Below are 21,643 nucleotides of genomic sequence, written 5' to 3' on the forward strand. Positions count from 1 at the left end.
CCGTGAAAACAGTGCTGCCTAAAACACATTAATCACAATGCACTTGGTTCAACTTTTTCTCGTGGTAAAATGTAATGAGTCCTTTGATCCGTTTGAGGAATTGAACATTGTTATTGTTGCCGCTATGGTATGAAAATCAAACCTGTCTGTGAGACAGAAGGCGTGAATACTGTGCCATTGTTCAAGCAGCTTGTTGCTGTAAATAAGGCCTGGGATTATTAGTGTGTGTGTGTGTGTGTGTGTGTGTGTGTGTGTGTGTGTGTGTGTGTGTGTGTGTGTGTGTGTGTGTGTGCGTGTGTGTGCGTGTGCGTGTGTGTGCGTGTGCGTGTGTGTGCGTGTGCGTGTGTGTGCGTGTGCGTGTGTGCGTGTGTGCGTGTGTGTGTGTGTGTGTGCACATGTGCGCGCGCATGTGCTGGTGTGCTAGTGGTAGCGGGATTTGTTTATAACACTAACATAGTTGTTCGACTGGTAAAAGCCTGTTGTTGCTGGGCATGCCACACTCTTAAACGATGGACGCAGAGCTTTTGGCTGTGAGGGCAGTGAATGAAATGGTGCTTGAGCTTTCAATGTCTTTGTGCTTTTCCACGCCGTACTTTCACTCAGCAGTGCAGAAGGTATCGCCTTTTATTTGCTTCTTTTTCATGGCTACTCACCTGGAATTTGGAAGTCTTATCATCATGCTTATCCATCATGCTTAAAGCATGTAGCATGCGTCTTTCTCACAAGCAAGGGGCCCTGACTGTAAACCTGCCTCACTGCACAGATGTGCACCTTGGACCCATATCTGAAATGGAAACATTGCCCTGGACCGCTGGCTGAGGTCTTAAGGAAAAGTGCAAGTGGCATGTGAATGCAATCTGCATTCAAGGTGTCGAGATCTGAGGTTTGGTTGTATGGACAGTTGTGCCACACCTTCCATTGTCAGGCAGAAAAGAACTCCTCAGTGTGGTCAGGAAATGGCGGGTATGGAGGGAGGAATTACATGGACATAAATTATGGGCTATAAACCACTCTTACTACATGAGGGTGGTGGAAAAACTACAATGTCTCATATAACCATGAAGTTCAGCATATAAGGCCTCAACAGGCGGGACGCTTCCATTGTGTAAGACCTTGAGGAACACAATTAGGCTATATTGTATGGTCCAACAGGTGGAATTTGGGAAGGAATGCCGTCTCTTGAAATGGCTGCACGTGTGGTAATATTCCCACCTCTTTGACTGCAGCTCTGTGAATGATAATGTTCCTCCAGCATCTCACTTTAGATCCATGCATATGGAGGAATGTGGCAACACATTTGCCTCACGCTCCATTACTTTCTAGGAGAAACTACAAATAAACACAGGTATCCATTTCAGCTGTCAGCAATGACATATTTGAAGAAAATAGAATGTCGTGATGAGCCCTTATCTGTACACACTGGAACCGAATCTCCTTCACTTTTCCAGTGCTCCTTTCAGAAGGTACCCTGTATACGTGTGTCATCCTTATTTGCTCTCAGACTGACACTTGCAGGGATTCTAAAAAATGTTCCGGTTTTAATAACTGTAGTCTTGATGTCCCTCGTGTCGCGTTGTTTGAGACCACCACGTCTACAGCAGAAGCCTGCTGTTGAAGACAGTTTTCCCTGGCCATCATGAAATCTTGATGGTCCAAGAGGATGATTGAAAATTGCATATTGCACTAATACAGTGAAGTCATATATGGTCACTTACTGCATTTCTCATTCTCAGTTCTGAAGCTTAATTATTGGTGCCACGGCTGACCGGCTTAGATGGGGTTATAAATTCTGCTCAGCCCTTTACAGTAAAAGACCTTGATGTATCACATGGTGGATGGTAGTGGCAGGTGTACAATTGTATACACCTGCTCTGTCTTCCCCTTTGAGCAGCTCTATCACAGCGCTTGCACACGCCTCTTCCTTCCAGGGCTCCTGGTTGTGCTTCCCTTCCTTCTTTCTTTTGGTTGCCCTGTGACTCACTCTGTTCCCTGCCAACACCAGCTCTCTGGTAACCTCTCTCATGTGTGACTGTGGACTGATAGTTGATTGAACAGTTGAGTAATAAGGATTTGCACATGTGCAGTGGAGACTCGTGCTTGCCGTAGTAATTGCTATCTGCTGTGAACAAATTATCCAATTTTGCTAGAAGGGAATTACCCAATTGACTTTTGTGTCTTGTGTAAAGAGTGGTGGTTTCGCGAAAATGTGCTTGCCATTTGCATTTCGTGTGAAAGGAGCCATAAATTACTTATTTAACTGGCACTATACTATTCTGCTCATTTATATTAGGTTAAGTGGACCACCGTTTAATTCAAGTTTAACCTTAACAACCGAGAAAAATGCGTATATACAGTGTAACTTGCTGAGTTGCGATTGGATCAAATTTTGATAATTAGTTCTTTTTAAGGCAGGAGAATTGCATTCATCCATTGTAGGCCTAGTGTAAGGAATGTGCATTGTATCTTGTTTAATACCTCAGCCTTCTCCATTACACTTGCGTTCGTTCACAGAAAGGCCCATCTTCTTTACAGATGGGCTGTAATTGAGGAAGTTGAAGTTCTCGATAAGAACGCGCCCATTACAGTTGAACTGGCTGTGCTGTTTTTAATTTGCTCGTGTTAATTTGATTTGTCTAATGGCAAGGCGGAGGAAGCTCTCTGGAGGTCCATTCACACACCCTCCGTGCCGTCAGGCCGTGAGCTCATGGCCAGGGGGCTTTTGAGGGCCTGACCTGTGAGCGGCCATCTGTGAGCATGCTGAGCAGTCTGGAAAACATGCTGACCTGCTGGCTCATGTCCACACAGCACCTCTCTGTATTGTACTGGGGTTTGGAAGGGTAGATATTCTCTCTCCTTCTCACTGCACCGTTTTCCCTGCCCCTTCTCTCCTGCCTCTCTGTTCTACATCCCTGCCATCCTTATCATCCACTAACCGCTGTTTTCTGTTTGCTTCCTGTCCCTGCTCCGGGCTCCTGTCCGGAGCTGTAGCCCAAGCGTCTCATCCTGTTTTCCGGTCCTGCTACCTCGCTGCCCTGCCCGTCAAAGCCAACTGCGTTCCAAGAACCGGACATCCTATGGGACATTCTTATAATCGCTCTGCTGTTAACTACTAATGTCTGTGAATCGTTAAATGTCTTAAATTACATTGTATAACTTGTCTTTAACTCTATCTGCCCAGTGCCGGCCAGAAGCAGATGGGCTCCCCCTCTGAGCCCGGTTCTGCTCAAGGTTTCTTCCTGATAGGGAGTTTTTCCTTGCCACTGTTGCCTTAGGCTTGCTCTCAGGGGGCCTCAGGCCTGGGAACAATGTAAAGCTGCTTGGTGACAACTTGTGTCATAAAAAGCGCTATACAAATAAAAATGAACTGAATTGAATTGAATATAAGTTCAGGAGCTACACGTGTATGCTCCTTCAGCTGTTTTCTGGTTGTACAATTAACGTTTCAGTGATGAGCTCAAATAAGCCTGTCGTAGTGGACCTACTGAACTAATGGATTTCAGATGGCATAGTAAATGGCTGTACTTTATATAGCTATGTAGTTATCAGTTTGGCGAACCATCAACGAATTCAGTGTTGTGTATCCGTGACCCCTGTAACCAGATGTTGTGAAAACTGGGCAGTGATCCTTGCTGACTGCAGATGTGGCCAGCAGTTATCACCCACAGTGTTGCCAACCATCCATGCGCCCCCTGGTGGCCGTGCAGACATCTGCAGGATGAACTGAGTTTCAGGCTTTGCTTGCGTGGCGAAGGGTTTCAGTCAGAGAGAATGCTTGGAACAGCTGGCTGACTTGCTCAGAACCCAGGCTGATGGCGCTGGTACCCTAAAAGAACAGTTGAAGGCAGCTGTTTTTTAAGGAGTACTGCTGAACATCGCAGTCCTCATTATCTCAGCAACAGAACACATTAAGCACTGCTGTTCCTTAGTACTGTCACTTGTGAAGGTGTCAAAGGTGTCTCAGTTCTGGCCCTCAGCGACTGTTTCACATTCCACTGAAACTTATTTTTCTTTCTGTCCTCAGACCACATTCCTCAGCCCAACGTCGTTGGTTTTTATCGATCACATTCCTCCGGCACGGTCACTGTTTTACACACACACACACACACACACACACACACACACACACACACACACACACACACACACACACACACACACAGACTCCAGATCAGCCATCGAGAGGCTGTTCCAGTGGATAATCACTTCCAGAGGTTTTCCTTGGAGCTGGACGCCCCACTCGCAGCTCCCCAAACATCTGGGCAGGCCGGGCGCCCTGTTTTTGCTGCGTTTACTGAGAGCGAGAGAGCGAAGCGGTTACTGCAGCTTTTCCTGTCTAAATAAGAATCGCGATTGAGAAAGTGCTCGCAGCTGCGGAGGAAGTGAGCGAGAGCAGGGTTGAGCAACCGGCCGTATCTGCCCGGTTTTATCAGGGAGAGGAGAGAGGTGATGTGGGGTCTACGTGGGTGTCGGCCCTCTCGGAATTACTCCACTCCTAGCGCCTTCCGCCATCTTGAAACCATCTGGCAGGCTGTTGCAGCGAGAGCTTTTATATTAGGTGATTGTAGCTTTGTAAAGTTCGTTACCCATCTCTTTTATGTTGTTTTTTCCCCTTTTACTCCCCAGGGAGAGAAGTAAAGGATATGGGATATACTCTGAACGGAATTAAATAAGCGTATTAAGGCTTTGGCGTCTCCCTCAGTGGTGTGTGGTGCTGTGAAAATGCTGAGTGTCATTTTGTGGTCTGAACCCGGGAGCGGCTGCCAAGTGACTCAGTGCGTTTCGCGAGTGCTGTTTATCTTGCACGCGTCCGTTTAACAAGGTGTTTATTTTTTCCCATTTTCCACCCGCCGCATTTCTGTCTGGCTGAAGTGTAGCCGCCCCCCCCTCCCCCCCCAGAGTTACTTTGCAGTCTGTCCTGTGACGGGCTGTTTTTACAGACGTGGTCAAGAGTGTCCAGTCCTCCTGACCCTGACAGGAAATCACTTAGTACAATGCTGAAACGCTTTCCATGTTCCGGGCTACACCAAACCGGTCGGGTCCGGTGCGCCGTGTTCTCTTCGGGGTTAAACTGACCGGAACCGTGTCCTCTGCTCCTGACCCGTTAATCCTTCATGAAGTCTACCGGTTTTGCTCCACTTGTTCCGTTTGTCAGCAGTCATGGGGGACGGAGTAACTGCAGCTGGAGCGATGAGCGGGAATCGGGAAAAGCATGGGAAAGGAAGACTGCCATTCCTGTTCTCCGCCTTCAGAATCTTCCGCTATAGCCTCATCTTGGATGATTGCCAGTCCTTTTTTTTTTGCTTTTTAATTTGCCTCTTTTTGGTTTTATCTCTTTCATTATGGCGTCCATGCATTCATGCCTGATGGGTCTCATTCTGCCTGCTCGTGTATGTCCTCACATCTGCATCGCTCTAAGGGGGGGGGGGGGAGACAGAAAGCTTCTCTTTGCTGTAGTCAGCCCATGAAGGGAGACCATATGCTGAACTTTCTCCCCCCAGCAGTTAAACGACTGTCATTGCAAACCCCCGTAGTGCAACTCTCTGGGTTCAAACTTCCGTGTCCAGCTGTCTCCCAGCACTTCCAATCTGAGTGACACTTCCAGGGAGGGAATGTAGGAGAAATGAGGCCTGACAGGAAATTGACAATGTCCATTACCAGCGCCCCAGATTCCGCGCGGAGCTGAGGCAGGAGGTTGTCCAGGCCTTCTCACCGCCGCTCTCTAATGGGCTGGAATACACTTCTGTCACTATCTAATCTGTTCACAAGTGCAACGGTGCTGGAACCGGACCCCGATGGCCCCAGACACACTGATAAAGCGCCCAGATGGGGCGCGAACCATTATATCTCAGAACAGCTTTCCCGGTGTGCTTAATTTCACCTTGCATTAATTCTCCATTTCAGGGATGGGTGTGTTACTCAATTTGCCCTGTTTTTTTTTTTTTCTTCTTCCCCTCTTTTCCCCCCCAGCACCAACGTGGTGATGAATTATTCAGAGATTGAGTCCAAGGTTCGAGAAGCCACCAACGACGACCCCTGGGGGCCTTCAGGACAGCTCATGGGGGAGATTGCCAAGTGAGTGCCGTCCAGGGGAGGGGATTTGAGTGGAGGCCATTGGGAGTGGGGTGTACTCTGGGTTCTGGGTTCATCTCTGGTGATGTTGGAGTCATCCTGTACAGACAGGCTCACTTCCTCATTTACCAGCTGATAACAGCCACTGATTATCAGAACATAAGCAGCTTTGCTCATGAAAAGGACTGTTACTGTTACTGTTCATGTGACTGCTCACAGTTAAATCACCACATATTTCAGATGTAATGTGCTGTTCCTTGCCTTAAGTAGGTATCTGTGTTGAAAAGCATTTTATTTAAGTACTCACAAGAGCTTATTTAAGAGCTTATTTGAAGGCCTTTATGTGGGCTGTCTAACACTCATACAGATCCCTGAATATAGTGCTCACTTCCCCTTTGGATTGTAGCCAGTTACATTTGCAAATTTAGCTGTTCGTGCTTTTTGAACACCATTGTTGATCACTTAAACTCATAAATTCAGATTCCAAATTCCTATCTATCACACAGATGTGGCCTAGTGCTGCGCCTCACTGTTTGAAGTCTAATCCTCGTGCTGACAGGCAGGAGGGGAAACTCATTCAAAGAGCTAAATCAAACGGAGCACCCTCAAATTTTAAGGAGTGTCTGCTTTTTGGTAAAAAATATGCATGAAGTGTTTCAGGACAGGCAGATGTGGGGGAAAAATGCCTGGCCTGGCCTGGATCTCACAGAGGGGTAGACACTAACATCTGGGTGAGAAATACATTGCAGAAGGAAGCTGTTCCTTGCTTTTCAGTACACATGCCTGCTAAACTGTACGGTAAGGAGCGAAGCTGGCATTGAGTCCTGTGATGTTTCGAACTTAATTTGCATTTAACACAGGATCATCCCTTCTTTGCACGAAAAGAGGTGGGTACAATTGGTAGTTCCGGTTGTAAGAGATGGGTTTTTCTGGCCGGATCGGCGTTTTGGCTCGCGTCCCCGGCGTAGCGACAGTGTTCTTTCCGTGACGTCTCGCGCGGCTCGGTTCCGGCTCGGCGCTCTCTCTCACACTGGCCTGAGCGCGATGTGCTAAGTCCTCTCTCCCCTGTCCCCCCTCAGGGCCACCTTCATGTACGAGCAGTTCCCAGAGGTGATGAACATGCTGTGGACCAGGATGCTGAAGGACAACAAGAAGAACTGGAGGAGAGTCTACAAGGTGCGACGCGCCCCCCCCCCCCCCCTTTCTCTGAGCTCGCCCCTCCACTTTAACCAGCCCCCACTGGCCCTCACCTCGGCCAGGGGGTGACAGGGTTTCGAATGAAAGGAGGGAACAGGACACTGCTAGCTGGATGAGCAGTCCTAAAATCAGCCTGTGTTAATGTACTTTAACAGGGAGCGGGGAGGTAGGCTTTTCCTCCCATTCCCACATGGGGATGGATGTAGTGTAAGAAACACAATGCTTCATACGGTCTGTTGGCTCATGTGAACCTGGTTTCTGTGGCAGGAAGTGTCTTCCTTTAATGCGCCCTGCTGTCGCTGGGACATTACCCACAGTGCATCTGACATACGGAACTCCAAGAGGGACTGGGTGCCATTTTAAATTTTTCTCCTCAGTGTAACTCGACAGAGTTCTCAGCCTTTTCTCCCTTAGCGGGGGGGGGCAAAACCGGAGCCCCACAGAACACGCCCGCTCACAGGGGACAGATCAATGGGCAAAGTAAAAGCTTCTGGGCTTGTAAACTGAGGGGGTTTTTTTTTTCCTTTTTTTTTCCCAAGGGTTGTTTGAACCTCCTTATTCTGCGTGACGGTATTGAATCGAGAGGTAGAGCAGGCGCGTGTTCTTTTGAAAAGAGGCGAAAAGCGGGCGCTCCAGAGATGAGGGAACGAGCATGCTGGTGAGGGAGACTCTCCCTCCCTCACTCGCCCGCTCATGGCGGCTCAAAGGGTGCTGCATATGCGGGGTGGGGGAGATTCTCCTGTTACCACACGCTCCGTGGAAAAACGCTGGATGGCATTACCACTCCAGTGGCCACCACTGGCAGCCTGTGCCAGCCCTTTAGAGGACCAGGCTTCTTAGCGTGAGGACAGAGGGCTTTGATATGCAATTGCGTTCAGCTGATGATAGGTGGCTGATGATGTAGCTGTCCGCCTACATTGGGGAGAAAAAGAGGAGAAAAGAGGACAGTAATAACATCCTGCACTCTGGTCTGTCTGTTCTCCATTTCCTAACGGGAAGCAAGCTGGGGACAGTGAGAGGGAGATGAGGCTGGGTTTGAATGGTCTTTAGTAAAAGTGTGCGTGTGGTGTTTTTTTTTTTTTTTTTGGGTAACATTTCCCTAATCTCTTCTCCCTCGCCCCCCCCCCCCCCCCCCCCCCACCCCCACCAGTCCTTACTGCTGCTGGCGTACCTCATCAGGAACGGGTCGGAGCGGGTCGTCACCAGCGCCAGAGAACACATCTACGACCTGCGCTCCATAGAGAACTATCACTTCATAGGCGAGTACCTGATCGCGTGTGTGTGTGTGTGTGTGTGTGTGTAGTGAGAGTTGGGGGGGCTCCAGGAGTGGCCTCCGCTGTCTGTCACTCTCCCGGCTCTCGCTCGCCCCCTCTCCCGCTGGCAGCCGTGGAGAGAGAGAGAGAGGGGGAGAGAGAGAGCGCATTCTCCTGCAGGGACCCCAGAGGATTAATTAGCGCAGACAGGAGAGCGACTGAGCACAGAAAACAGGAGAGCCAGCTCACTGCGAATGTATGGGTCTGTGTAAAGCGAGTGTGTGTGCGTGTGTCTGTTTGTGCGTGTGTCTGTTTGTGCGTGTGTCTGTTTGTGCGTGTGTCTGTTTGTGCGTGTGTCTGTTTGTGCGTGTGTCTGTTTGTGTGCAAGTGTGTGCGCGCGCGTGTGTCGAGGGAGGATACTTGTCCATATTCTAATTGATGCTAATTGCTAATTGGTGTCAGATCACTGGAACAGAACCGGTGTACAGGCTGAGGAGCGGAACCTAATGGTTCCGGCAGTGACCGCGAGGCACAAGGCCATGCTGGCTCTCTCCTCCTGCGCTCACACCCATAAGCCCCCGCTGGACAGAGCCAGAGCTATCACTTTGAAAAGGGAGTTATTTTCAGCGCCACATTTTTAACGTGGTGTATTTACACTGATATGATGAACAAAGGCTAGTTACATAAGGTTTGTGTACGAAACAAATAACATCCCCGGGCCTACTTTTGCGGACAATGGCCGCAGTGTTCGCCTCCACAGAGTAGCTTTAGCAGCCCGCGTTAAAGCCGCTTGGGGCTGCCGCAGCCAAAGGAAACCTCACAAGACCCAGTGAATGTGCTGAGTCACTCGGTTCTCCCCGGGCCCGACACAGCACAATACCGCGCCATTACTGCGGAATTTAATCCTTTTTAAGAAATCCCAGATTCGGCCCGCCGAGCCCCCCCGTGTGCCAAGATCAGTAGTGATACTATGCGAGCGTCTGCGAATCCGGCTCGGAGCGCGTGTGACGGTGAAGAGGCGGTGATGCGTGCGCTTTTCTCACTTCCTGTGTCCTCTTCCCCTGTCCAGACGAGAACGGGAAGGACCAGGGCATCAACGTGCGGCAGAAGGTGAAGGAGATGGTGGAGTTCGTGCAGGACGACGACAGGCTCCGGGAGGAGAGGAAGAAGGCCAAGAAGAACAAGGACAAATACATCGGGGTGTCCTCGGACAGCATGGGGGGGTTCAGATACAGTAAGTTCAGGTGGCCCTGGGGGGTTGGGGTGGGGAGGCGGTGATCAGAGAAGGGCACTGGGAACCCAGCAGGGAAAGAGGGTTGGGGGGGTCATTATGTACCAAATAAATAAAACAGGAGTCTGATCCCCCCACTTTAGAGTCATTACATTATTGTCACTTTGCAGATGCTCCTATCCAGAGTGTCTTACACAGGTTTACGGTTTTACATCACACGTTTATACAGTGGGACGTTTACTAAGGCAATTCTGGATTTAGTACCTTGCCAGAAGGCACAGCTGCAGCCCCCCAGCAGGGAATTGAACCAGCAACCTTTCAGTTATGAGACCCACTCCTTCCCGCCGCACCGCACTGCTGACCTTAAGGTCAGAGGTTCAGATCCCGATGGGTTCACACGTCCTGGGGCTGCGGCCGAAGTTGCTGAGCTGTCGTGCGAACCTGCCAAGTCTCTTCAGGTTACATATTTGCGGCGACACTGCGAAGGCGTTTAGAATTTTTGCGGCAAAGATGGATCTCGGCCAAGAGTTTCCGGTCATTCCTTGCAGGGGCAAAAATGAGTGCTTTTCATTCAAGGGGATGGTCCGTTGTCAGAGCAGAGCCAAAGGCCGCTACCCTGGCCAGGTATGGCAGCGGTAGAGCCTGGCTGTGGCCTCCCCGCTCCGAACGCAGCCGCATCTCCGATGGGTCCCGGCGTATCGCTCCCTAATCCTTTTGATTATTCGCCATCTCCCCGCGGACCTGCGCATCCACATGACTGATCTTTTGATTAGAGTTGTTTTGATACGCCGCGCTCGCGCTTTCATCTCCACCGCGCGACAGCATCCGTGGGATTTGTGACGTTCGCGTTCTTTAAAAAATCCCGTCCTGTCTTTTTTGTAACGGAACATATTTTTTAAATTAAGCGCCCTCAGATCTGAGATTCATCTATCTTATCAAGGGAGATGGAGGGTCCCCTGCCATTTCATTAATATTAAGGCTAATGCAGCGCATTGGAAATCTGTAGCATTTACACTTTTAAGCATACATGATTTATTTCTCTCTCCTTTCGTAGGACGCAATTATCAAAAGGAGGGAACAGTGTGAACTTAAGGCATCTTTGATTTTGGCGCTGCGATTCCTTCAGTTAATTAACCAGTCGGCTGTTTGGATTTGTCAGCTAATGATACGGCAGGCAGTTCTGAAGCCCCGTCCATCAAACGGGACAGAAACTCCGCAGATGGGGATCGTGTACTTTTTTGGAGTACTTTATTGGGTCGCGCTCGGAGTTAGGCCTGAGCGGGGGTCATTCAACGTCCCTCAAAAGTGATGTGTTCATTAGAATGGATGTGTCCTGTGTCTCTCTCAACACCCGTGGGACAGCAGTGAGTTGCAGTGGTCAGAGCCCAGGGTGCCTAATTGCTGGGTTGTGTGTCTGAGTGTCACTGCTGCCACAGTGCAGTTGGATGGTAAAAAAAAAAAAGTATCATTTAAGACGTCTAATTGAGAACTGCAGAAAGTGCTGTCCACACTGGAAGCAGAATCTGTTTAAATCTGTCTCCCGGACTCCCATAGCAGTCCAAAAGCATGAGCTGGAATTGATTGCTTTATGCAGACCGTCTCACCTGAGGGCAGCTTTGGCTGGCTTCTCAGCCCCAGGCTTAGAGGGGTTGCTGATCCAGCAACAGGGCACAGGTGTGATCTGTCTTGACTTTCCGACCTCACCTGCTGTATCTGCTTGCCCCCCCCCCCCCCCCCCCCTCCCCTCCTGAAGCAGGGGACCGGTACGACTCGGAGCCCAAGTCCAAGTGGGATGACGACTGGGAGAAGAACAAGGGTGCCTTCCCCTTCAGCGAGAAGCTGGGCGAGATCAGCGACAAGATCGGCAGCACCATCGACGACACCATCAACAAGTTCCGCAAGAAGGACCGGGACGACTCGCCGGACAGATTCAGGTACGGAGGGTGGGATTGGGGTGTCCTGCTATGGCCGAAGCCGAGTCGCCTGGGGGAGTAATCCGTCAGTGCTGGAGATTCCGCTCAGTGCTGGCTGGGGCCCACAGTTTTGCGCTGACCCAGATCAGTGCACTGTCTCCTGCACTGTCACAAAGCTCTGTCCCCTCTGGGCCCCCTTGGGTCCCTTGGTGGATACCAGGATTCAACAGGGAGAAGCAGAGATAAATACTCTGGGTGGAATTGGATGTTCAGAAATAAAGGAGCATTGCTATGGAAAGTCAAGCCCTTTGTCTGAATGGAGGGAGATTGTATGAGCGTGTGAATCACTTTGGTTCTGGCAGCTGTTGTGGGAGGGTGCAGAACTGACCAGCCAGGCCGTACAGCAACTGTTGTGGGAGGGTGCAGGACTGACCAGCCAGGCCGTACAATGTAGAGAGCTTAGAGGGGCTGACACCTCTGGTTTCTGTCGCCAGCGACAATGAGGAGGACCGAGACAGAGCGTCCCGGAACGGCCGGCCCGCAAAGTCGGAGTTCAAGGACGAGGAGGAGACGGTGACGACCAAGAGCATCCAGATCATGCAGGCCACGGAGACCACGGCCACCCGCAAACGAGGAGCCATCCCCTCCAGGACGGTAGACCTGGGGGCGGCCGCGCACTACACCGGGGACAAGGCCAGCCCGGACACCAATGCCAACAAGGTGGGGGACACCACAGGGAGGTTTGGAAGCACAGGGGGGGTCATTCTTTCACTTAGTATATACAGGCTATTGTTCCGTCCGATCTGATTGATCACAAGCTTCCCCTTGTCTGTCCTGGTTGCAGTTATTTGATAATATGTTGCTGGAGTGATATCATGAGAGTAGATGCAGCTGTCAAGTCTTGGAGCGGTTTTCCACGCAGTGTGGTCAGCTTAGAATAATCAAGTCCAGAAGGTATCTGGTCATGTCTGTCTGACTCAGATTTGGCTGAAAACCACAAAGCTGAAAATTCAGTCGTAAGTGTTTAAACATTAGTCTTAAAGTGACAGGTGTACACCGAACACATCTGTCCGCCTCATTGTCAGCGCGGACCGCACACTAATTCAGTCCTGCTCTCGCAACATTGTATTGAAGGTTTCTGCTGCCATCTTGTGGTGGCTGTTAGAAGTGAAGCCCGTAGGCGGCCTCTGAGCAGCCCATCGTTATTCACAAAACCGCACCGTTTCTCTCTCCTGTCTCCCGCTCTCAGGCCCAGACGACGGATGCGGGAGCCAGCCAGTCGTCTAGCGGCGGCCTGGCCGACCTGTTGATGGTGGACTCTGCGCCCAGTCAAACGGCGCCGACAGGTGAGAGGAATCTCAGGGTCGACCTGGGCGCCCCTCAGGGTGGAGAGCACCAGGTGGCGGTGGGTAGAACAGTGGACTCGTGAGCCCCAGTGCTGTCGTAACAGCCATTAGAGGCACCTTTTCCGAATTACTGCCGCAAATCCTCGCGGTATGTAATATATAATGAAAGTGCTCTGGGACAAGTCCGTCTGCTGGGAAACAAAGAATAGATTTACTGCGGAACACAGAATATCTGGTACAGATTCACTCAGGATAGAATTCGTTCCAGACGCGGAACGGCTGTCGACACGCCGTAGATCAAATATTTAAGCATTTGAAGTATGCGCCGGCGTGCGTGGGGGTTTGGAGTAACGGAAAAAACGGTGCCGCCCGGATCCGAGCCCTTTGGAAGGCTGAGATGCTCTACGGCTGGAGCGTTTCTGAGAGAGCGTGTGGCAGCGGGAGAGCCTGGCGATCCCTGGGCCTGTCCGCGGCGGCGCTGGTGGCTGAGGGCGCCAGATGGGGGCCGCGCATCTCGTGGCTAAGAGGGCCATTTAGCGGCGCGGGCCAGATGTTGCAGCCCCCCCCCCCCCAGCGGAGGCGGGAGTGCGGAGCAGATGTCGCCGGTCCCCACCTCGTCAGATCCTCGCCTCCGCCGGGGCGAACAGCTGGCCCACGTCTCCTCTCGTGTACCGCCAACCGCTCAGTGAGATCGTCCTGACCGGAGCCGCCGAGGGGGAGGGAGAGTCGGTCTGACCACGCCTGTGGTTAAGTGTGTGTGTGTGTGTGTGTGTGTGTGTGTGTGTATACAGTATCAGTACCAAGTTTGGACACAACTGATGAAAATAAAGGGAAAACTGCATTCAAAGATATCTTGATCTAAAGACTTATGCTTAAATGCATGAAATTTGTTTTTTAGACAAATATGAAGTGAAATTGATGCCTGTGTATAAATTTCTTTCCAAAAAATATATACATTTATTTTGAAGAATGAAAAATATAAGAGTTTTGATTTGTCACACTTTTGATTACTGTGTAACTCTATTTGTGTTATTTCATAGTTTTGATATCTTTACTATTACTCTAAAATGTGGAAAATAGTAAAAAAATAAAGTGTGTCCAAACTTTTGACTGGCACTGTATGTGTGTCAAATTTCACTGTCCAGTTATTGTCCAATAAGTAAATGCTACAGAAACGGTGCCTCCCTAGTTGAGGGTTTTAAGTAGGTTTTTATTGTGCGTAGCAGACAGCTGATTGCGTCGTAGCTAACCACTCTGGTGTCTCCCACAGGTGGATCTACAGACCTGATTGGCGGATTCGCAGACTTCTCCTCCCCAGCTGCCTCCGCCAGCCTCCCTTCGGCTGGTAGGTGTGAGGGCGTGTCGCCCGGGAGGGGGGTTGGGGCGGGGGGGGGATGGGGGGGTCGCGGTCCCTCGCTCGTGTGCAGCATGTCCCGTCCCCGCTCCCTCACGTACGCCTTTCCCAATTAAACTGCCTTCATGTGAGGGTCAGCATTTGTCCCCCCCACTGCATGAAAAGCGAGCACTCAAAACTCATTCATGGTAATGAAGCATAGTGGTTAAGGAGCAGGACTCGTGACCAAAAGGTTGCCTGTACTGCTGCTGGGCAAGGTACTTAACCCCCAAATGCCTCAGTAAACATCCAGCTGTATAAATGGATAGCGGCGTAACTGATGTAAGCCATGTCTGTTAAACGCTAATAATGTCGTAATGTAATGTAATGACAGGCAAGGCTACACACAGCCCGTTCTGAGGAAGGCTTTGAGGTAGCGAGGGGATGCGCAGGGGTGCCTGGGAAGGTCCCCTCCGCCCCGCGCGCCTGTTGCCTCCGTCTCGTAAAAAGCGCTGAAATATTGATGAGGCGGGGAGCTGTCCAGATGGAGACGCTACCTGCAGAGGGTAATGAGGACGGACACATTTCAGTTCCTGTTATGCATGATTCACCTCCCCCCCCCTGTCCTGCGCGAAGGGGAGCAGGAGAGAGGGGAGGGCGCCCGCCAGCGCCCATCTCCTCGCATCCGTCCCGAGCCGAGAGCGACACCGGCCCCGTGAATTCACAGCAGTCGCTGTGCTTTTCCTAAACATTGGCATTTTCCCCCTCTCTGTTCGAGGAGGGCAGAATTGGGAATCTGAGCAGCGCACATGAATGCCCTTTAGGCACCGCGCGCCTGCCGGTTCTGCTTTCAGTACTGGCTGGCTTTGGCTTCTCTGTCAGTTCTTTTCTCACACAGGCTTTGGTCCTCCCTTCAGGTGGCTGAGCTATCCCACAGTTCCTCAGGGAGGGCCCCATTCTCCCTCAGGCGGGAGCAGGGGAGGGTGGTGAAAGGAGCCCACGCTGAGGACTTGTGGGAAAGCACAGCCACGCTGTTGTCCTGGTAGAACGGCGCTGGGCTCCTCCTGCACAGGGTGGCGTCTCACTCCTCTGGTCCTGTCTCCTCTCAGCTCCGGCGCCCAGTGCGAGCAGCGATTTCGGGGACTGGAACGCGTTCTCCTCCAGCACGCCCGCCCAGCCCCTCAACCCCGCCGGGACGGACCTCTTCGCCGGCGTCGCCGCCCCCGCCGCCGTCCAGGCGAACACCTCGCCCTCTGCCGACCTCTTCGACCTGATGGGCCCCTCGCAGTCCACGCTCAGCTCCTCCCAAAGCCTCAACTTCTCCATGTCCAGTTCGCAGACCATAAGCAGTAGCACGGGCCTCCCGATGTCCAGATCACAGGTACTTTCCATGGGCGCACAGTGATGGCCTCATCTCACAGGGGAGAGGGTGGGCAGGCGCATGGTGATGACATCAACTGAGGGGAGATGGTTGGGCAGGCGCATAGTGATGACCTCATCTCTTAGAGAGGATGGCGGCATGTACCTGGTAGTGACCTCATTTCAAAGGGTTGACGGTGAACAAGTCCTCATGGACTGCGCTGATTACTTTTTTTCTTTTTCGGTGCAACTTGAAATGTTTGGAGTTTTAAACATGTTTGACCTTAATGATGTTCCTTACATACAGCACGTCCATTTTAGACAACATTTCTGTCGATGTTGCATTCTCTTTCCCTCCCCAGTTGTAATTAATGCAGTTCATCCCGGTATTTTGCGCTACGCGCTGTTTGCACAAGCGGAGGCCCATCCTGGCAGGGATTGGGAGGCCGCGGTTTTGAAAGGAATGAAAATGAAAGTGTGACGAGCGGAGGGTGGGAGGGGGGGGGGTGGGGGGGTTAAAACGCAGCAGTGGCACAACTTCCAGATGCGCCCCTCCCCGTATCCCAGCATCCCCCCCTGGGGAGGCTTGTCACTGAGGATGGCAGAAGGAGGAGGAACTACTCAGAGTCAGAAAACCATTAAACTGAAACAAAAGCCTTGTGCAAAGATGGTGTTTGCATGTAAAAGGCCTGACCTACTTTTAAATGGCAAGTTTTGTTTTTGTTCAGAAAAAGTTACCCCCCCCAACCCCCCATCCACCGCTCCTCCTTCACAGGCACACATACACGCATAAACACACACACACACCACTTAGTTCTAAAAAGGCATTGTTTGAAATGCCTTTTTGAATATAGTTCAGTGCGGGAAAAGTTTTTTGATGTTTTCAGAGTATTTTGATCAAGAACAATGCTTGATGAATCAGAATTCAACGCATTTACAGTCTGAGAAGCCACAGAATCTTCTCAGCGCAGAAGCATGTGACCACCGGATGGCTGAATAAGAGAGCTAGAATATACCTGTGGGCCCCCTCCTCTTTTCTCTTACCTTTCTCTCTCTCTCTCCCCCCTCCCTGTCTCTCTCTCTCTCTCTCTCTCTCCCCCTCCCTGTCTCTCTCTCTCTCTCTCTCAGCCTCTGCAGGGCCTCGGGGATCCCATAATGCCTCAACAGATCGGGGCCCAGAAACCCGGGGCCGGGGCCAAGCCCTCCATGCCGGCCACGTGGTCGGACTCCAGCGTCAACATCAGCCTGGACTTCCTGTCCCCGGGCATGCAGCCACCCAAGCCCGCCCAGCCCACCCTCAACATGATGCAGCAGCAGGGTGAGAGACTGCGGGGTGTGTGTGTGTGGGTGTGTGTGTGGGTGTGTGTGTGGGTGTGTGTGGGTGTGTGTGGGTGTGTGTGGGTGTGTGTGGGTGGGTGTGGGTGGGCGTGTGTGGGGGTGTGGGTGTGGGTGTGGCTTCCCTTCCCAGCCTCTCCATAAAACACTCTTATCTCCTCAAAACAGCTGCTATTGCCTTTCTCTCTGGGCCAGTGTGCCAAACCTGGCCTCACATGCATGAAAACCGATTACAGTGGCAGGCATGACAATCAAACAGTTAGACAATTAACCTGTTTTAAATGCAGTAGATTGGCTGTTGGAGGGTTTGAACTGATGAAAGACGCATTCTGATTTGTCACCAAACTAAAAAAAGGACAAAATTTTTATCCAGGCCACACTTTGATTGTGTCTGGGATGCTCCCTCGTGTCCTCCCCTTGAGATTCCCTCACAAATCTTCACGTGACCTGGTCGGTCCCCAAACTACGCCCCTCTCCTCCAATCCCATAATTCCTCCGAGGCGCGGACGACAGGGGGGACGTTCGGCGTCCCTCTCGTGGCATAAGGCCGAGCCGCCCGTCCAGAGGGGCCCCCGATGTGAACGGCGCGGAGATCTCCGCGGATTCCCCGGGGCCCCTCTGGACGCTCTGCAGCCGTCTGACGCCTCACGTGCCCGCCACCGCCACGGCCGCCTGCCTAAATAGAGCTGCCAGGTATTCCCCCGGCAGCGGGACACGCAGCTCGGCGGGGGACTCGGAGGGGGCGCTGGCAGGAAACCCTGGCCTCGCTCGGGGGACCCGGCTCTCTGAGAGCTCTCCAGCAGGAGCCATCTGGAAGCCTCTCCTCGCCCCTCTCTCTTTTCGCGTGCGTGCGCGGCCTCTGAGATCTGCGCAGACACCGAGGCGCTCCCCAGCGACTCCGTTTCGGATGTGTACCGGGGGGGTTAGGGGGGGTGTTCGTTTTATTTATCTTACTGTTTGATGTGGGGTTTTTTTGCCCCTGTTCTCTAATGTGATTTGGCACTTGCAATTTAGCAACAGCCTGAGAGAAACGCTCACTTGATGTGTAAGAATACAATACTAGGTACAACAGTGTGACATACAGCGGGTGAATTATATGGAAAAAAATATCAAAATGTTTAACATCCTTGTGTTGAAAAGAATGTGTTACGTTACTTCAGAAGACAGATATGTCTTTGAACTACCTCAGAGAAAATGGCGATCAGATTAATCTTACTGGTGAAATAATAATTACATGTGAAGAGAAGTAATAGAGGAACTCCAAACATTCAAGATGCAAAGCTTGAATCTGCCAGCAGTAGTCACAGCTGCTAGTGCTAAAACATCCTGTTTTTAAATGCTGTGGTCACTTTACAAAGTATTCGATGCTGTAGCAGTAATAGAAATCCCCATGTCGATTAAGTCTGTAATGTCCAAATGAGCTCACATATCAGCAGAGTAGGCAGTATTACATTACATTATAGTTGCGTAGCAGATGCTCTTATCCTGAGCAGCTTGTAGTTTACATGCTATCCATTTATGGACCAGGGTATTTACTGAGGCGGTTTGGGTTAAGTGCCTCGCCTAAGGGCACATTAGCAGGGGGAAATCAAACTGACAACCTTCGGGCTACATGCCGTGCTCCTTACTGCTACACCACACTGCAGGTATTATCACTACGCTCTGCAACCATTGAGCACCCGACTGTCCCATCCTGACGGGGCCGATGCTCCCAGACATGATCCCTGTCTGTACCGGTCCCTCAGTGGTGGAGTGAACTCCCCGCAGGGTTCAGGACAGCAGAATCACTGGCCATTTTCCGACACAGACCGAAGACCGACCTCTTCAGACTGCATCTCGGTTCCACCTCAGTCCCAACCCCCTAACACCCGCTGCTTGTATTACGTGCTGTTTGTTTTGCATGTATTATCGCGATGTGTTTTGGATTCTGTGATCTAGCGACTGATGTACGGTAGTATACTTGGCTCCCTGTGTCTAGACAGGTTGCACAAGTTAACTCATGGTAGGGCTTGAATGGTGTTATGCTCACGCTCACTGGTTTGGGAGTGTCGTTCACCTGGTCTGAAACTGTTGCTCATTCAACTTGAATGGACACGCTTCTGTTCTTCAGCACTGGAAGCCGCTCTAGATAAGAGCGTCTGTTAAACGAATGTAATGCAGTGTAATGTAATGTAATGTGTGGTAAGGTGACGCGCAGTATTTCAGTGTCCGGGCGTATGTGACCATGGCGGTTCTCAGAAGCCCTCACGGACCTTGTTCCTGTCTTTGTGTCCCCCCAGGTGTGCAGCCCCCCATCAACATGGTGGCACAGAGCTTCGCCGGAATGAACCTCAGCATGCAGCCGGCGCCCGCCCCCGCGCCCATCCGGCCGGCCGCCAGCCCCATGATGCCCGGCGGCACCGTGCCCGCGGGGATGCTGCCCAGCATGGCGACGGGCACGGCGGGGATGGGCTCCCTGGGCATGCCGCTCAACCAGGGCATGATGGGAATGAACATGAACATGGGCGTGCCATCGGCGGGCATGGGCCTCCCCGGTGGCATGGGCATGGGGATGCCGGCGATGGGCATGGGGGCGGGCATAACCCCCGCCATGGCGCCGCCCAAACAAGATGCCTTCGCCAATTTCGGCAACTTCGGCAAATGATGGGGGGGGGGGGAGAGACGGGATGAGGAGGGAGAGGGATGAGGAGGGAGCGAGAGGGCGATGAAGACGAGCAGGTTTCTGAGCGTACAACCATGAAGGATTCTTAGAGCTGCATACAAAGAGTACTTGAGAAATATCCAATGCCGCCAGGCCTCAGTTTCTTTTATATATTCAAATATACATGAATGTATGTATATTTAAATGGGTTGAAACCAAGGACATGTTTTGGTGGGGGGTGGGGTGGGAACGCACGTTGGCTGATTTTTGTATGGGGGCAAAACTGAGTGATTGCACATCCACGAAAGCGCGGGGTTCTCTGCTTTTTCTCCACTGTGGCAACCCAGTGTGTGAACATAGCAGTGGAATTCTGGCACTACCACTCCAAATATTAATGGCAAAAAAAAGATTCTTTCTCCTTCAATTTCCCTGCTTCTCTCCCTGTTTTTAACCTATCCGACTTCATGCCAGAGACGAACTTCTACTGTCCCTTCTTCTCATAAATCAAAATGGTCAGCTTGTAAATATCCCCGGGTGTGCAGACAAGTAAATTATTGCGTTAGAACTTTTTTGTAAGGTAAGAGTCTGAAGAGCAAGCTTCAGAAAGGACAGAGGTTATTTAATTTTTTATTGTGTTGTCATCTGAGACACAAACTATTGCAAACCACCTTTCTGCTATCTTGCTATGTTTAATCAAAAATACTTTATACTTTTGAGTCACAGTCGCGCTCTCGAAAGCGGGCTGTTAATATTAGAATGAACGTTTAAATTAATGAATGAATAAATACAAAAAAAAAAAATAATAATAATATGAAAGGCTGTTTTAACTACAGGCAACCGCTGTGGCCTTTTTTTTGAAGGGTTTATTTTTTTAAGTGAAAATGTGATTTTACATCCAAATATGACTGTAGAGTGTGGTGCTCCTCTCTCCGAGGGGCTGCTCTCTGACTGCTGCATGGGGTGCCTGGTGGAAAGTCGGCTGCCTTCTTTTCTTTACAAAAACGACCTTACTAAAGACAGACTCCAATGATGCAGTATTCGTCCGAGGCCATGTAAGATATGTCCAATAAAGTATACGGGCGCGCCTGTAAGCGTGCGTTTGAAATGTACGGCATGCGCACACACGCGTGCGCACGCTTTATAACCCTTTATAACGCCTATCCCTAGTACTTAGTCCTTGGTGAAATCATGCCGTTGGGAAACGATTGGGATATTTGGTTGCTCTTTTGTTGGAATAGATTTTATGCAAGCCTTGTTTAACCCAATGAGCTGTGTGGCACAGAGGGGGCCTTAGTGAAGAAGATGCTGAGGGGGCAGGGGGAGAGCGAGAGAGCGAGAGAGAGAGAGAGAGAGAGAGAGAGAGAGTCATGTGCGAAACGACCACCCCAAGAAAGCAAGGGAGGCACTTGGAGGGTGACGCCCACCCTCCCTCCCCCCCCTTCCCCCGCCGAAAACCCCCCTCCTGACCCCAGAAGCTTGAGAGGCCGGGAGTGTCTCACACTGTAGATACAGGAGCCGCTATGTAAAGACTTGAGGCACTCTGCAGCCTCGGTTGTGTGCACAGACTCAAAACGGTAGCCCTCTGTTTGATTCAGAGGCATTATAGATACATTCTAAATGACCAAATTTTATTTTATTATATTTTTTAAAAGAGTGACTATTCAAGAGGGGCTAGTTTTTTTTAATACTTAAAAATCATACGGTCTGAGATGAAGTCCATTGTGTGTGTGTGTGTGTGTACTGTTGGGATGGGGTGATGACTAACACTATTAGTTTCTACATGCGTGGGGGGGAGGGGGGTGGGGACGAAAACCAAGGCCACCTCTTTCCTAATAAAAAAAAAAACATAGAAATTTCTTTTCAATCCATTAAGTCTGTTTTGATTGTACTCATTATGATCTTTTATGTATATCATTAAACAGTTAATTAAAACATGGTTTTTCAGCTGGTTATTTGATGTTGCATT

The 21,643-nt window shown here is 50.8% G+C and overlaps 1 protein-coding gene across 1 annotated transcript in view; it reads left to right on the forward strand.

The window, feature by feature from the left end:
• clint1a (clathrin interactor 1a) overlaps nucleotides 1-21,119 on the forward strand; it is a 32,626-nt gene extending 11,507 nt beyond the window's left edge. Inside the window, exons 2-12 of the mRNA XM_036548928.1 lie at nucleotides 5,968-6,072; nucleotides 7,149-7,245; nucleotides 8,417-8,525; nucleotides 9,589-9,753; nucleotides 11,504-11,684; nucleotides 12,158-12,383; nucleotides 12,913-13,009; nucleotides 14,280-14,354; nucleotides 15,452-15,723; nucleotides 16,830-17,019; nucleotides 19,316-21,119. Coding sequence (XP_036404821.1) covers nucleotides 5,968-6,072; nucleotides 7,149-7,245; nucleotides 8,417-8,525; nucleotides 9,589-9,753; nucleotides 11,504-11,684; nucleotides 12,158-12,383; nucleotides 12,913-13,009; nucleotides 14,280-14,354; nucleotides 15,452-15,723; nucleotides 16,830-17,019; nucleotides 19,316-19,680 — 1,882 coding nt within the window. The 3' untranslated portion in view covers nucleotides 19,681-21,119. The remainder of the gene's footprint in view (nucleotides 1-5,967; nucleotides 6,073-7,148; nucleotides 7,246-8,416; nucleotides 8,526-9,588; nucleotides 9,754-11,503; nucleotides 11,685-12,157; nucleotides 12,384-12,912; nucleotides 13,010-14,279; nucleotides 14,355-15,451; nucleotides 15,724-16,829; nucleotides 17,020-19,315) is intronic.
• Nucleotides 21,120-21,643: the final 524 nt, after the last annotated feature.

Source organism: Megalops cyprinoides, chromosome 16 (assembly GCF_013368585.1).
Source record: "Megalops cyprinoides isolate fMegCyp1 chromosome 16, fMegCyp1.pri, whole genome shotgun sequence".
Classification (NCBI taxonomy): domain Eukaryota; kingdom Metazoa; phylum Chordata; class Actinopteri; order Elopiformes; family Megalopidae; genus Megalops; species Megalops cyprinoides.